We start from the raw sequence: 16,191 nt of genomic DNA on the forward strand, positions 1-16,191 counted from the left end.
AGTTAGGATATTGTGGGGCCAGGAGATCAGTTAGGATATTGTGGGGCCAGGAGATCAGTTAGGATATTAGGCTTGTGAGCAGATGCTTTTGCCCATGGCGCTGTCTTGCTTGCCCCTCTAGAATCTTTACTATAGGTGATTTTTAATAGAATCTTTTCCTGGGAGCTTCTGTTTTTTAAGAACTCCTCTGGCTTGTTCTGTTTTCAGGCAGAGGAAGCTACACTTCATTGCCTTTGAACCTGTAATTCTCCTATGCTAGACTCCCAAGTAGCTGCAACAGATGTGTCTCATTACACCTGGATTTCTTAGTTTTTTTCATGCTTAGGAGGTACCAGAAAAGAACTGTGAGCTGAGCTTGTGACCTGTTCATTATATGTTTAAAAAAATAACAAATGTTAAGTATTTTTGTGTAAAGTTCTAAAGTGGAGAATTTTACTATATTCCCTACGTTTAAAAACATAATAAAAAAAAGATTTACTTATTTTATGTATATGAGTACTCTATCTACATGTACATCTGAATGCCAGAAGTGGGCATCAGATTCCATTACAGATGGTTGTAGGCCACCATGTGGTTGCTGGGAATTGAACTCAAGACCTCTGGAAGAATAGCTAGTGCTCTTAACTGCTGAGCCATCTCTCCAGCCCCTAAATCCACAATGCTTTGGTTGCAGATTTAGCAAAATTGGGTTTGCCTTGGGTTCTTCATTTTCAAACTTTCATGAAAGTTTTGCTGGGACCGAACAAGCAGAACCAAACCAGTTCGTACTGGCAGTTTCAGGCTGTGTTTGGGAAGGCTCTCTACATAGGCTATCTTTCCCTGGGTTGTTCTGTCTCCTATAGTGATGTCTGTGTCTAGTGACTTGCTAACTAGGGATCTCCATGCTTTTTCACATGCTGGGCTACGTTATTGTGAGTTTACATGTCTGCACACTGTCTGCTCTTTGTGTGTATCTGTTTCTTTTTAACCAAGTATTTTTAAGTAATAATCAAAAGATCCTAAAATCACTGTGTTCACTTAGGTACTCTGCTACATTTTCTTCTATTAGTTCATGTGTAACTTGTAGATTTGTTTAATTCTTGAACCCTGGTGGAGGTGTTTTAAAGTCTAGTTTTACATTATTGATCTTTTCTTGAGAGTAAACACATAGTATGCTGATTTAGCTAGCTTAAACATTCTTCAGAGATTAGCTACTTAGATATTAGAGATTGCTGACTGTTCTTTTCTCTTGGGCCAAGTTTAGCTAAGTCCATTGTTCTGGGACCCACAGAGGAGATGCACTTTATTCTGAGAGTTACTTAACAATGCCACATTTGCAAAGTCACTTAAACTCTTTTCCATTTTCTGCTTGTTTACTGTCATAGAGTCTCAGTAATGACATCACTTTCTTAGCTGTCATGTTCTGTCTGAATAAACTGCCTGTTTCGAGTCACTCCTGATAGCAGTCTAGGTCAGTGCTCACCCTCAGGGGAAAGTCAGCTGAGCTCTTATTTTCCAGCTAAAGGCAGAATGTTCAAATTGGGTGGTTCGAGGTGAAGAAGCAGGGTGAGGCTGAGCTTGGGCTGGTCTTCAGGTGCCTTCAGTCCTTCCCTATGTACTCAGCTGCATTCTGAAGAGCTCTTCCCCCAAATATATCCTTTTGTATTTTGTCATTGTTATTTATTGTTCATATGCATTAACTATGGGGCTTTCGTTTTAATGGATGATGTACATTTAGAACTAAAGCTTCAAGTATCATTGTATTAGTTAATCAATCGCTTGGCCACAACTGCTTTCTGAATCTTCACCCTTCCTACCCTTAGCAATAGCCGCTCACATGTATCCCACACTAATGCTTTAGGGTTTTAGGGAAAGTGATATCCCAAAACCAGTGCTTAGTAGTAGCGTTACAAGTTGGTTATTCAAATTCTCATAGGAATCATTGGAATATGGAATATGTAATATCATTACTTCAACTTCACTGATAATTTTCTTCTTTTGCTGTTAATACATTGTTTTCAGTGTGTTGTACTTACCTGCTAGAGAATACACCATTGTATGACTGTACTAAATCTTATTTATCTACTTCATCAGCAACAAATGTTTGTGTCTTTTTTTTTTTTTTTTTTTTTTTTTTTTTTTTTGCTGTCACAATTTGTGCGGCAGTAAACAGACTGGCGGGCAACTCCCTGGGTCAGCATGTCAGTTCCTTGGGAGTTTGTGTAAATGCTCAAGAGTAATAGCTGAGTGGTGTGCAATCTAGAAATTCTTTCCTGCTCCAAGGTCCTAAAACCATTCTCTTAGGCAGTTCTTGTACAAGCTTTGCTTGTTGCAAAGACATTGGAACTGACAGGAAAGCATCATCGTTTGCTCCCATTCTCTTAAGTGAAATAAGTGTGATCCTGAGAATGTCTGTGAATCCCTTGAACATTCTTGTTTGATTTCTGTCATCAGAAATGAGCTGCACCAATTAATATTATTATTTTGTGTGCTTTGGACTGAACCTTGCTCCTCATAAATGCTATTTGAGCACCCTAACCATAGGGTACAGCTCCCATTCTCATCAGGGCAGGGAAGAAAGAGACAGGAGACAGGGGCATCTGTTGTGAAATAGTTTTTTAAAAAAAGGACAAGCTTGGGAAGGATTTGGGAGGAGCTGCAGGGAGAATGCGATCCACATATGGCATATGAAAATTAAAAAAAGATCTCTCTCTCTCTCTCTCTCTCTCTCTCTCTCTCTCTCTCTCTATCCATCTATCTTCTCTGTGTGGCCCTGGCTGGCTGGGTACTTGCTCTGTAGATCAGGGTGGCTTGGGGCTTGGAACTCAGAGATCTACCTGCTTCCCTTGTGCTTTAAGGATTAAAGGAGTGCACCACTGTGCCTGGCTAAAATAGCATTATTTTTAGAAGAGTATATTGGCATGCTGTCGCAGTAGACCAGCCTGTGGCTACAGTGTTAGAGGCTCTTAGAATGCCAGCTCATCTGTTGCATGGATGGAGCAGTAGGTGCTGCTGTAAAACCCTTTATGTATGTGATCTAGCAGAGATGTGAGAAATGCCACCTAGCTTTCACACCTAAGATGTGTTTTTAGAGTTTAGGGTTAGTTGAAGCTAAATACTTGAATTTTTTGGAGAAAGGGCTATTATCTTTGTTATTAAGTTTGCTGTGACACTAAACTTTTTGTAGCTGCTCCACTGAGGGTAGTAGAAGGTTGGAATTTTCAATTCTTTGAAAACTCATTTTCCATTTACTTTTAAAAATTTTATTAGTTCTTTGAAAGTCTAGATGGCTGATTTTTTATCTAAACATAGAGGGAATGGGCAGAACCTCCTGGAACACCACCTTTTGCCCACCGAAATTATAACTTTGAATAGGCACCAGTGTCATGGTGGGAGATGCTTTGTTTCTATCTTTAAGTTAAAAAAAAACAAACTTTTCTAGCTCTCTGATCTTCAAAAGTTAGAAGCTGGTAGGACTCAACTTTCTGATGTATAGAATTTGGGGTAGTACAGAAGGAAAATGAAATGTGATCTTGGTATGTACTGTGGACATAATATACTTAATTTCATTTCCACTCTCAGTCAATCTTTTCTTGGCAGTGTGAAGGCTTCCTTTAACAAGCTGTCTCTTTCATGTCTCCTAACTCCTAACTCTTCTTTCAAGTAGAGAATACAGTTTGCAGTTTGAGGATTTATGTTTAAAAAAAAAGTACATGTGTTTAACTTTAGTTTAAAGCATTTCTGTAAGACACTGTTTCTCACATGAGTGTGTGTTTAGATACCTAGGAAGCAGTACTGACTACCTTTCGTTCTTTGTGTTTTCCCACTTCCAGTTTCGGATCTATCTTTACCAGTGACTACTAGACAAGTCAGCTTTCTTAAAGTTTATTTTCTATCTGTATGTGTGTGTATGTGTGTGCATTTGCCATGACATGCATGTCCATGGAAAGTTAAGAGGACAGATTGCAGGTCCTTTTCTTCTACCATGGGTTCCAGAGATCAACTCATGTCTTGAGAATCGCATAGCAAGCACTTTTATCCCCAGATCCATATACTGTCCCAACACATCGGTTTCTTAAAACTTGGTTATGCAACTTTTCTTGTTTTAACTTTCTGAATTAGATAATAGTTTATTAGCTGTGACTTAAAAATACATAAAGATATTATTTCTTCCTCCAAAAAACTCATTACTGGTAAACAAGGAATTAGATTTAATCAAAATTAACTTTTTTAAGTTTCAAAGGACATGTAGAAAGTAAAAAGCAAATGTACAGAATAAGATCAAATAATTGTTATTATATATACAATGAAGGTATGAGTCTAGGATATATCAAAAATTCTTATAACACAGCAATGAATGAAAATCCAGTTTGAGCCTGGTGGTGGTGATATACCCCTTTAATCCTAGAACTTGGGAGGCAAAGATAAGTGGATCTCTGAGTTTGAGGCCAACCTGATCTACAGAGTAAGGATAGCCAAGGCTACATAGAAAAACCCTATCTCGAGAAAAAAAAATGGAATATCAATAACAGTTATAGAATTTAAATAGACATTCCTATAAAGAGTGCATAAAGTGACACGTACACTTTTGAAAGGCACTTGTACAAGTGAAGACATCCAGCTGGATAGGATGGTGTGCGTCCATCACACTAGCACTTGGATCTCTGAAACTTTGAGGTCAGCCTGGTCTACCTAGTTTCAGGCTAGCCAGGGCCGCACAGTGAGCCCCTGTTTCAAAGCCAAAACACTAAGATTCAAACCTAAACCAGTAGTAATAAATATCTAGTCATAGGCATAGTCAGACCTCTTCCTGTGTGTTACAGTTTTTATTACTCGTTTTCTTAATGTCTTTAGGCATTAAGATATACTTTCTCCAGAAATAGTTAACAATATACTAGAAGTGTTGATAATTTTGCATTTTTATCTATCAAATCCTTTTGTGCCAGAAAAAAGTCATAACTCCTGACTTCAACAAATAAAAAAAGGATATTTTTATTAGTTATTAGTCATTGTTAAAATTGAAAATTCCTAAAAGCCAGCACTTTATTATTTATTTATTTATTTACCTGCTAAGTACCTATAGCCTTGAGAGTGCTAGACTGATTTCTGCTTCTGCAAATCCCTGTGGCTTTGTGGCATTTCTGACCTTGCACTTCCAGTCTGCAGAGTCAGAAAGCTCCCTGTGATGGACCACCCCTCACTTGCTCTCTCCTGTTTCCCTGTTTGCTTCTCTTCCTCCTTTGCCACACCTTTGATTCTTCTTACATGTCAAGGGGATGTGTCTTCAGTTGAGGCTTCCTTTCAGTAACTAAGTTCTATTCTTAGCACTGCGTATATAGACTGAAACTCTCAGGTAAAAGCAAACTGGAAAAAGAACCCCAAGAAAAAGTAAAACCCACAAGAGTCTAACTGCTTTCGCTTTTTTTCTATTTTTACATAGCATGCTCCGGTTTATTCACACCAGTGCCTAGTGGTGTCCCGAAGTCTCAGTTCTGTGGAATATGAGTCTAAAGAAAAAGTAAGTATTTTAAAAATACTCTCGATAGCCCAGTTAGACTGGTTTTACTTTCTTGTTGCCATATGATGTTCAGTGGACTGATTGGATTGTGGTGATACTGTAATTGCATTGGTGAAGTACTGTATGTAGACTTCTTTTCTATTTTTCTTTTTTAATATGTGCATGCATGTGAGCATGTGTGCATGTGTACATGTCCTCATGGAGGCCAGAGGATGACACAGGGTCTCTCACTGAACCTGCAATTAGGCCTGCAGCAAGCCCCAGGATCCTTCTATCTCTCTCTCTCTCACTGTGCCTGGTTTACAGGCACTGAGTGGCCATGCCTAGGCATTATTATGATTGTTAGAGATTTGAATTCTGGCCCTTATGCTCTTACCCAATGAGTCATCCCCCCAGCCCCTGTATCACAGGTTTTAGAGAGGCTCAATCTTTGTTTCATTTTTTATTTGTGGAATACAATTTGAGTTTGGTGGTATTTCTCATTAGCATCAAAGGTTTTAGAATGTGGATTCAGGGACTGGAGAGATGACTTTAGTGGTTAAGAGTTTGTTTCTCAGCACCCTCATCTATCAGCTCACAATTGCCTCTAACTACATTTCCAAAGGATTCGCTGTGTTCTTGTGAACTATTAAATGGGTTTATATGTTGTGACAGTCTGGGGTTTGAGGAGACCTGACCTTCCTTTTAATGACCTCAATTCTTATGTGTTCTTGTTATCTCACTGCAGTGCAGGGGAGTAAGATGTAAATAACTTAGAAGGATTTCTTTTATGCCAGGTCCTCATGGCTGCTTAAGGGGAGGTGTGATGAGGTCCTGCCCCTGGAGCATCTCCAAGCTGTTTGTCCCCACATGTGCTAATGGTTGCTGCTGCCCTCAAGCTGATCTGCTGGCTTTACTACTTTACTTTCAACCTCTTTCTGGGGAATATACTTCCCCCATTACTCAGAGCTAACCACTCCATAATAAATGAAACAGATGCAGTTCTCAGGAATGAGGAATGGAGGTGGTCATGAGGCTGTGGAGGATGAGGAATGGGCCTTCTGCTTGGCCTTTAGGGCCATGGGAAAGGATCTCGATACCACAGAGGCCATAAGAGGCTATACGACCCTTTGTAGAAGTTGTTCATTTTGAGACTTGGCCTTGAACTTGGAATTATGTAGTGGCTATTCCTGGTTGTCAACTTGACTTTATCTGGAATGAACTACAATCCAGAATTGGAAGACTCACCTGTGGTCCTAATCTGAAGTCTGGGAGATACAAGTTTCTGATCTGGATCTTGGCATGGAGATCTTGAAGCATAGTGGCTAGGAATCCCAGAAGATTAAGACAGGAAGATCTCCAAGTTCAAGGTCATCTGGATTAAAGGTGTGGTGGCACACACCTTTAATCTGGGCCACACCTTTTGCTGGAGACTTATATAAGGACATTGGAAGAAGGAAGGCTCTCTCTTCTTCTGCTTGCCTTGTGGGACTGAGAAACTGCTAGATTCTTGGACTTCCATTCACAGCTGTTGCTGACCATTGTTGGGAGTTGGACTACAGACTGTAAGTCATCAACAAATTCCTTTACTATATAGAGACTACCCATAAGTTCTGTAACTCTAGAGAACTCTGACTAATACAGAGTAGATATATGTACCCTCTGGTTCAATGACTGCTGTATTAAGTAACCAGGGTGAACTTGGGGACACCAGGGATAGAGAGTTAAAGAGGTCTCAAGAAGAAAAGGAATGGATAGGAAAAGAAGGAATCTATAAAAAGCAAGCAAATGATAGATGGGTTTATCTTATAGGAGGAAGGCTTATATACAGTCTACAAACAAATAATATTAGAAGGAGAATGTATCAGGCTGTGGTGGTTTGAAAATGCTTGGCCCAGGGAGTGGCACTATTAGAAGGTGTGGCCTTGTTGAAGGAAGTGTGTCACTGTGGGGTGGGCTTTAAGATCCTGGTCCTGTGTGGAGGCCAATATTCTCCTGTCTGCCTTCAGATGAAGATGTAGAACTCTCAGCTCCTCTTAGAGCCATGCTTGGCTGGACACTGCCATGCTTCCTGCCGTGATAATAGACTAAACCTCAGAACTTGTAAGCCAGCTCCAATTAAATGTTGCCCTTTATAAGACTTGCTTTGGTCATGGTATCTCTTCACAGCAGTAAAACCCAAACTAAGACAGAGGTCATGGAATTGCTAGGATAGCTAACAAAGATTAAAGAATTAAAAGATGATGTACAAGCATATAAAAACCTAGTACTTTATTCTCTAGTTAAGTGAAGGATTGGCAGTGACAATGCCTACTTTACTTACATAAATTTTAAAACTTTGTAAGAAATTATTTTAACCTTAGTAGTCTGTCACTTTTCTGTACTTAAACAGTTACTAAAGACTGACTGTCTGCTGTACCAGGAAACTGCAAGAGCTGTGCCCAGCTATCAGTGAAGAGCAGGCTGTGTAAAAACTATAAGGAAATGTGCTTTTGCTTTGTGTTTAATTTCTATTTTCAGGAAGCGGGGGCTAAGACTAATGATATGGGATTTATAAAATTTATGAATTAAAAAAATATTACAGAGCTATACAGAGAAACCCTGTCTCGAAAAACAAAACAAAACAAAACAAAACAAAAATATTAACAGTAGTTAGAGCCTTGATGATGTAGCTTTAGTGAATAAAAAACTGGGTTCAGTCTCTCTGATTGGAAGAATGAAAAAGAATGAGAAGGAAAAAGGAAAAAGAATGGGAAGAAAGAAGGAGAAGAAAGAGGAATGATGAGAATCTTCTGACAAAGAGAGAGCACTTGAACTGACAGCTTGTCCATCATTGACTCTGAATCATTATTGAATCTCTGCCGTTCCCATCCCCCCCTTTCTCAGAACCCTCCTCACGCTGAGGCTGGAGCTTGGCACTTTCAGTTTGTGGTTTAAGATAATTAAATCTTTAGTCTTAGGGCTACTAATTATGTGTATTTGGTGTGGGTCTTTGGGTGGGTGGGTGGTGGGAATGTCTGGTAGAAGCTACTTACCTCACAGTTGACAGAGAGCAGAGGGGCAGTGGGGCCGTGGGCGAACTCCAGCACTCAACCACACAGCCTGCTTTCTTGAGCTAGGTTTTTCAGAGCTTCTTCAAATAGTATCTCCTGGTGGAGCCACATTTTATTCAAGTCTTTTGTAGGGGTTACTTAGTGTCCAAAGTATAACAGCTTTCATTTGAACCTGTCATTGACTCCTTATTAAAATTAAATTAAATTTATTTGTATGTTTGTGTGAATGTGTGTAATGTACTGGATGTGTTTAAGTGTGCATACACATGTGTAGACATCTGTGTGGAGGCCAAAGGTCAATCAATATCAGATACCTTCCTTTGTTTGAATTTCACTTAATTAATTAGGTTGTTTATTTTGAGGCAGGATCTCCTTTGTAGCCCTGGCTACACTGGAGTTTAGGTTGTAGACCAGTCTGGCCTCAAATTTATAGAGATTTACCTAACTCTGCTTGGGATTAAAGGTGTGTGCTGCCACACCACCTTTTCACCTTATTTAATGATACAGGGTCTCTCAGTGAATCCAGATTTTACTGATTGCCTTTATTATCTCCTTCTTTGAGCTCCAGGGATCCTTTTGTCTCTATACACTTCTACTCTAAGTAACCAATGCTAGAATTACGGACATGTGCCATTACACCAGTGCTAGAGTTACATACATGTGACATTACACCAGTGCTAGAGTTACATACATGTGCCATTACACCAGTGCTAGAGTTACATACATGAGCCATTACACCAGCGCTAGAGTTACATACATGTGACATTACACCAGTGCTAGAGTTACATACATGAGCCATTACACCAGTGCTAGAGTTACATACATGTGACATTACACCAGTGCTAGAGTTACAGATATGAGCCATTACACAAGTGCTAGAATTACATACATGAGCCATTACACCAGTGCTAGAGTTACATACATGAGCCATTACACTAGTGCTAGAGTTACATACATGAGCCATTATACCAGTGCTAGAGTTACAGACATGAGCCATTACACTAGTGCTAGAGTTACATACATGTGACATTACACCAGTGCTAGAGTTACAGATATGAGCCATTATACCAGTGCTAGAGTTACATACATGAGCCATTATATCAGTGCTAGAGTTACAATTGTGCCATTACACTCAGCTTTTGCATGAGTGTTGGGATCTGAACTCAGGTTCTCAAGCTTGCACATGTATACTTTACTAACTGAGCCATCTTCTTGGTCCTCAATTTCTTCTTCATTCAACATTTTACTACTGACTCATATCAGGTTAAAATAAGGTAGGAGAAATATGTTTATTAATAAGAAATGCATCTATTTGTATTTGCATTGAAATGCAGTTTTACTTATTTGCTTATTTGAGATGTGATCTGATTATGTAGCCCAGCGTTGCCTCAGACACTTAATCCTCTTCCTTTAGCCTTCTCAGTGATAGACTACAGGTGTGTGAGCCATGTACATCCCTACAAGGTGTTTTTTAAGTCTGAACATGTTAATTTGTTTCATATATATGCTCATTAAAACAAGGACCTAGTTTAATGGTAATTTGTTTGATGTGGTCAGAAAGTTTGAGTGGCCCAAAGTTAGTGTGGGCCAGCACAGTGTTAGGGTGTGTTTGTATATGCTTCATTTCAGGTGGCATTTATTGTTCATGAAGAGAGACAGTATTGTAATACTCTCCTCATGTCCGTCATGGTGTGCTCTGGCATGAGTACTGCATTGAATCTGGGCTTCCCACTACTCCGCCTTGCTGGTCATGCTACCCTGCTGCTCAGAAGCATTCAGTCCTGCTTCCACTCCTCCACAGAGTACCTGCGAGACAGGATGAACTCATTCCTTCTCACACTCTCTGCATGGGGAGAAGGGCCTGGTGGTTTAGAGCCCAGTAGATAGGCTTAGCACAGAGAACAGAAGGAAAGAAGGAAGAGAGCAGAGAGGATGACTAAGAAGAGCTTCAGGAAACTGCACCATCATTAGTGCAGCTACAGAGTAGTCCTGGAGGGGCCCTCTGCCTTGTGTGGTACCTAGAAGCCTCTGTGTGCAAGGGTTCAGGCTCCCGAGCTCTGGTTCTTACAGAGGGCATAAAATCTCTGTTCTTTAAATGGCAGTAAGTCCTTTCCTTATCTGCTGTGTTAGTCAACTAAAGTCCCCTATTTTATCAAACGTAAAGCCCAGACTAAAAATCCCTTGCAGCTTTTTGGAGCAGCCCTCTTTCTTCAGTATGGCTGCCTTTGTGTACCTTATTCATGCCACTACTTTGCTGTACCCAGGATCCTGGACACAGCTTTAGCATAGCACTTAGCATAGTTGGTTGTGATTGTGCCATGCTGTCCACTGAAGGTGCAGTTGATGCTGGTATGTGTTGATGTGTATGGAGGAGGGATTCAAAGTTGGCTCACTTCCATGTGCATATACCCTCGAACATGGACAGCCTATTTGGAAGAACATCTTTATAGCGGTGGTTGCCTTTTGTGCAGGGACCGGGGCATATCTTCAGTGCTTTAAATCTTCTGAGGGGCTGCAGGGATGGCTCATTTGTTAAAAGCACTGTTGTCATTACAGAGGACTGGAGTTCAGTTCTCAGCATCTTAGAACAATCTTGGCTCCATTTCCAAGGGGTTCAAAATCCTCTTCTGACTTTCACAGATACCAGATACACACATGCATAGAATACATTCAGACAACATTCATACACATAAGAATAAATAAATTAAAAAGTTTTTGAGGCATAAATATCTGATTTATTTAAAAGAAAATTTATGACTGGAAGTTTGATGTGATGATCCATATTGAGTTTGTGCAATGCTTGCATATATGAGGTGTCAAATGTCAACACTGACTTTCACACACATTTTTTTTCTGGTTAGACAGATATCTTGAGTGCCAGGAATGAATACCAGCCACTAGAGTTAATAGGTTTTTTTCTTTAAACTTTTTATTGATTTTTTATGAGTTTCACATCATGTACCCTAATCCTGTTTCCCAATCCCTTTGTTTCTGCCCTTTGGCTTTCCAATTCCCCAAAAGAAACTACAAAACAAAAATAAAGAAAAAAAACAAAGCAAAAAAAACCCAACCCCATCTTGATGTGGAAGCTGTAGTGTGTCACAGTGTGTCCCACAGAATGCCCATCTGACTACACATCTTTACTTGTAAATGTTCATTGCATGAGTCATTAGTCTGGTTCAAGGCCTCTGGCTTCTGCTACTCCATCAATACTGGATCCTCACCAGAACTCCTTTTGGATTATCCTGTTGTTGCCCTGTGTCATGGAGATCTTGCAGCTTTGGATCTGCAAGACTGGCCCTTTCACACCTGGGTAGTAGCTGAGTTGTTCAGCCTACTAGCTGTCCTGCACCCACACTAGTAGGTGTGGTTAACTCATGCAATGAACATTTGCAAGTAAAGATGTGTAGTCAAATGGGTAGACTGTGGGACACACTGTGACTTACTACAGCTTCCATGACAAGATGGGTTTTTGCTTTGTTGTTCTTTCTTTAGTTTTGTTTTGTATTTTCCCTCCAGCACTAGTTAGAACTTGACTATTTCAAATGCAGCTCACATGTGCAAGTGTGTTTTTCTTAGGGAATACATACTGTTCAACAGTTATTGTTGCCATTTGGACAAGAAAAGGCAATGACCTCACAGTATCATGCCTGGGTTACAGTAGATTATCTTGAGGGTCTATGTGATCCAGACTCTGACTGCCTGCCTCAGAGTTTCACTAGGTTAGGAGTTTACCAGGCAGCAAGGATGGTCTCAGGCTAGTGGTATAAACCAAGAGTGTTATAAAGGTAAATCTTTTCAGTTTTGAGATTTTAAATTTTCCATGTAGGCTAAAATACTATCTCCCCTAAGGTACATAAGTACCTTCTGTTTTATTTTTATTTTATGCATATGAGTGCTTACCATCATGTTTGTATGTATACCACATGTGCCTAGTGCCCCAGGAAATCAGGAAAGGGTATTTGGTCCCCAGGAACTGGAGTTTCAGATGGTTGTGAGCTGCCATGTGGGTGCTGAGAACTGAGGCTGAGAATTGAGGCTGGGTCCTTTGTAAAAACAACAAGTGCTGGGAGATGAATCCAGAACCTTTGATATGATAGACATGTTTCTTTGTGACAATCAATATAGCTTAGTTATTAAATAAATTATATTTATACAAGTTATTGTAGGGCCAGATCCAATCAGATGAATTTAATTGCCTTCTGGTTGTAAAGGAACATATTATTTATAGCATTTACTATTATTCTAGAAAGTAAATGTTTGCTAGAAACATATTTATTGATAATTGTGGAAGATATTTTTTTTTGTTTTGTGTTTTAAATCTTAAAGTAATAGTAATGATTTCTTTTTTGTTTCTTGTCAGACCTTTGATAAAATTCTCATTGCTAACAGAGGAGAAATTGCCTGTAGGGTGAGTAGGATCTGAATTATTTTCTGTTTTGCTTAGAAATATATTAAAGGTTCTTTGCAAGTGAATGTTAACAAGTGATGTGTTTTGACTAGGTTATTAAAACTTGCAAGAAGATGGGTATCAAGACAGTTGCCATTCACAGTGATGTTGATGCCAGTTCTGTAAGTATATGTTTAATTAGTTTCAATCAGGACTTAATTTGGATCTATTAGGATCAAGTGAAAGATACTTGCTTTATTTTTCCTTCACTTGCAAAAGGTATATTTGATTTTCAAAACTAATAGTTCAGTGTTATCACAGACACAATGGAAGTATTATAATGTCTGAACTTAACTTTTCCTCCAAGGGTCAGACCGAGATTGCCAGGCTTATTGCTGGTCAATGAAAAGCTTAAAGCAAAGCCTGAGAAAGTTAGTCTGGGAGATGAATGGGGTGTTTACACAGTGCTTGCTTAGGAGCATCTTCCCAGTACAGCTCCAGCATCTCTAGGAACGCTGTCATTGCTTCCCCAAATGTGTTCATCTGGAAGTTTGATAAAGGAGAGAGGGGCTGCTGCTGCTGGGATCTGAGCAGAGGAAGGTACACCATAAAGCAGTGAACGATGTATAATTTTATGTGGCATTTTTAACACAGCAGGCATTTTCTAACAGTAACGAACTATGAATGAGTAGACAGAGATCCGTGGGGAAAGAATGCCAGCGTCAGAACTTTACGGACTGAGACACGAGCCACTATACTTTTAAAGCACTGCTTTTTTCTTTTAGGCCACTTTTAATAGTTCAGTAATTAATTTGGTAGAAAGATCTTTAAAGTGTAGTGATTTCTTAAAAAGGTATCCTATTTGAAACTGTTACTTATTTTGTCTTACTGTAATTTCCTTTTTAAAAATCTAGATGAAAGAATTGAAAATTACTGAAAAGTAAATGTTAACTACATAATTTATTTAATGGTTGTATTGAAAAAAGCAAATAAAATTGTTTTGCATATATTGTTTGATTTGGAAAAAAATTGATCTCAGATTCTTTGCTAACTTTTAAATGGTGGATAATAAAGGCAAAGATAATTTTGAGTTTCTAATCTACAAAGGATGTGATTTGAATTAACATGAAAATTAAAATTAAAAATTTAAGACTTACATGAGGACATCCAAATTTTATATAGGGAAACTAAATATTTAGATGCTAATCATTTCTAAGATGAAATGATTATTTTGTATGATTTTCATTTTAAACCCTAGTAAATACAATATTTTTGTTTTGAAATTGAATAAATACAGAGGAATAGCCTGGAGCAGTGGCTCTCAACCTTCCTAATGCTGTGACTATTTAATACAGTTCTTCAAGTTATGGGGATTCTTAACCATAATGTTATTTTTATTCCTATTGCATAACTGTAATTTTGCTACTATTATGGATCATAATGTAAATCTCTGTGTTTTTTGATGGCTTTAGGCGACCCCTGTGAAAAGGTCATTCAACTTCCAAAGGGGTCTCAACCTACAGGTTGAGAACCTCTGGCCTACTGGTTTCCCAAGAAACATGACAGGGAAAGCACATTCTCAGTTGGGGTAAGCTAGGGTTGGCCATTCTTGTTAGAGGAAGAGGAGGAGACTGCTCTGGAATAAATCTATTGTATCTTAAGAGGGCTGATGTGGGAGAATTTCTTGACTTGCTAATGAAGATTTTATCATAATATGTTGATTATAAGGTAAGGGAGGGACATTTCAGCATAGTTAGTTTCTGTTTACTGTGACTTTAGGCAGTTCCAGAGAATGTAAAGACTATAAAGGATCAGAACTTTGTAATTGTTTTAGTGACTAAGAGTTTCCTTGGTTTGGTAAACAGTACAGCAGTGAACAGATGGAGGGAGTCTTTGGAGATGGCTGCAGTCTCCAGATGCACTCAGATACCCAACACCCAGTCCTTACTTCTATTTCAAGTGAAACTCTAAAATGTTTTTTCATGTAAAGGAATAAAATATCTTTTATTAAACACTAAAGTTAGAAACTTGATTTTTGAAAGAAAGGTTTAGTCAAGGTAAATTGGCAAGGTCTAGACTCTTCATTTCAAAAGAGGAGAAATGATTCTGTGTGTCAACCCTTAACTTTATGTTTCTTGTTCTCCCATTTTATTGCTGTGTACAGTCGTGCCAAATTTAATTGAGCAATATCTGGTATTTATAGACCCTAAAATTAGGAAAGTGTTTACAGTGACTCCTATCGCACCCAAGCCACCTGCTCTTTGGAGTGTGATTCCTGGTGGGTACTTGAGCCTCAGCCTTAGGATTCCATAATGAGATGGAGTGGTGTTTCCTGTGAGTATTCTGGGATGACTGACAATAAGATGAGGTAGTCATCACTTTTTATGCCTACCCTTGATAATATTTCCCTGCTGGCTGGGGAGGAGCTGAGGACAAATAGGACTTTGTGATGCTTAAGTAATTAGTGTGTGCTGGTTCCACTGAACAAGCTGTAGGGTAATGACCAGGTAAATGGAACTGGAATACATCACTATAGGCTATGGTATAAGAGGCCTGTGGGAAACACTTACATTTTAGGAGGTTGATGGCAAAGCTTTTTTTCATATCTTTAAATATATATCATTATGAATTAATATATTTATATCTTGGTTATCACATCTCCAGTTTTACCTTAGATTCCTACCAATATTAATTAATACATTTGAAATGTAATTGTTTTGAGCATTTTCTTCCTTTAGATGATTTTTTTGGATATTTTTCAACTGTTTCATGCTGGAGAAGAGTTAGATTTTTTTTTTTTGAGACAAGAGTCTTGCTAAGTTTCTCAGTGTGGCCTTGAACTCATCTGTAGTTGATAAAAAAACCTTGAATTATAGAACCTCCTGCCTCAGCTTCTCTAGTAGTTAGGATTTCAGATTTGTAAGCTGGCTTATCCCTAAAGTGATATTTTTAAGTAGCATGTTCTTTTTATATATACTTATTATATCATCATGAATCATTTATTCATCTATTTACTTATTTACTTATCTTTTTGTCTATCTATCTATCTATCTATCTATCTATCTATCTATCTATCTATCTATCTAATTAATGTGTGCAAGTGTTTGCCTACAAGTATGTCCATACATGAACACCATGTGTGTGCCTGCTGTCCACAGAGGCCATAAGAGTGTGTTAGGTCTCCTAGGACTGGAGTCACACAGACAGTTGTGGACCATCTTGTGGTTTCTGGGAATGGAATTCAGGTTCCCTGGAAGAGCAAGCAATGCTTT

At 38.8% G+C, this 16,191-nt stretch overlaps 1 protein-coding gene across 1 annotated transcript in view; it reads left to right on the top strand.

Annotated features, from left to right (window-relative positions):
* Positions 1 to 16,191, top strand: part of Pcca (propionyl-CoA carboxylase subunit alpha) — a 343,795-nt gene that overhangs the window by 21,291 nt on the left and 306,313 nt on the right. The window contains exons 2-4 of the mRNA XM_031361748.1: positions 5,420 to 5,497; positions 12,893 to 12,940; positions 13,033 to 13,101. Coding sequence (XP_031217608.1) covers positions 5,420 to 5,497; positions 12,893 to 12,940; positions 13,033 to 13,101 — 195 coding nt within the window. The remainder of the gene's footprint in view (positions 1 to 5,419; positions 5,498 to 12,892; positions 12,941 to 13,032; positions 13,102 to 16,191) is intronic.

The sequence above is a fragment of the Mastomys coucha genome, unplaced genomic scaffold (assembly GCF_008632895.1).
Source record: "Mastomys coucha isolate ucsf_1 unplaced genomic scaffold, UCSF_Mcou_1 pScaffold9, whole genome shotgun sequence".
Classification (NCBI taxonomy): Eukaryota; Metazoa; Chordata; class Mammalia; order Rodentia; family Muridae; genus Mastomys; species Mastomys coucha.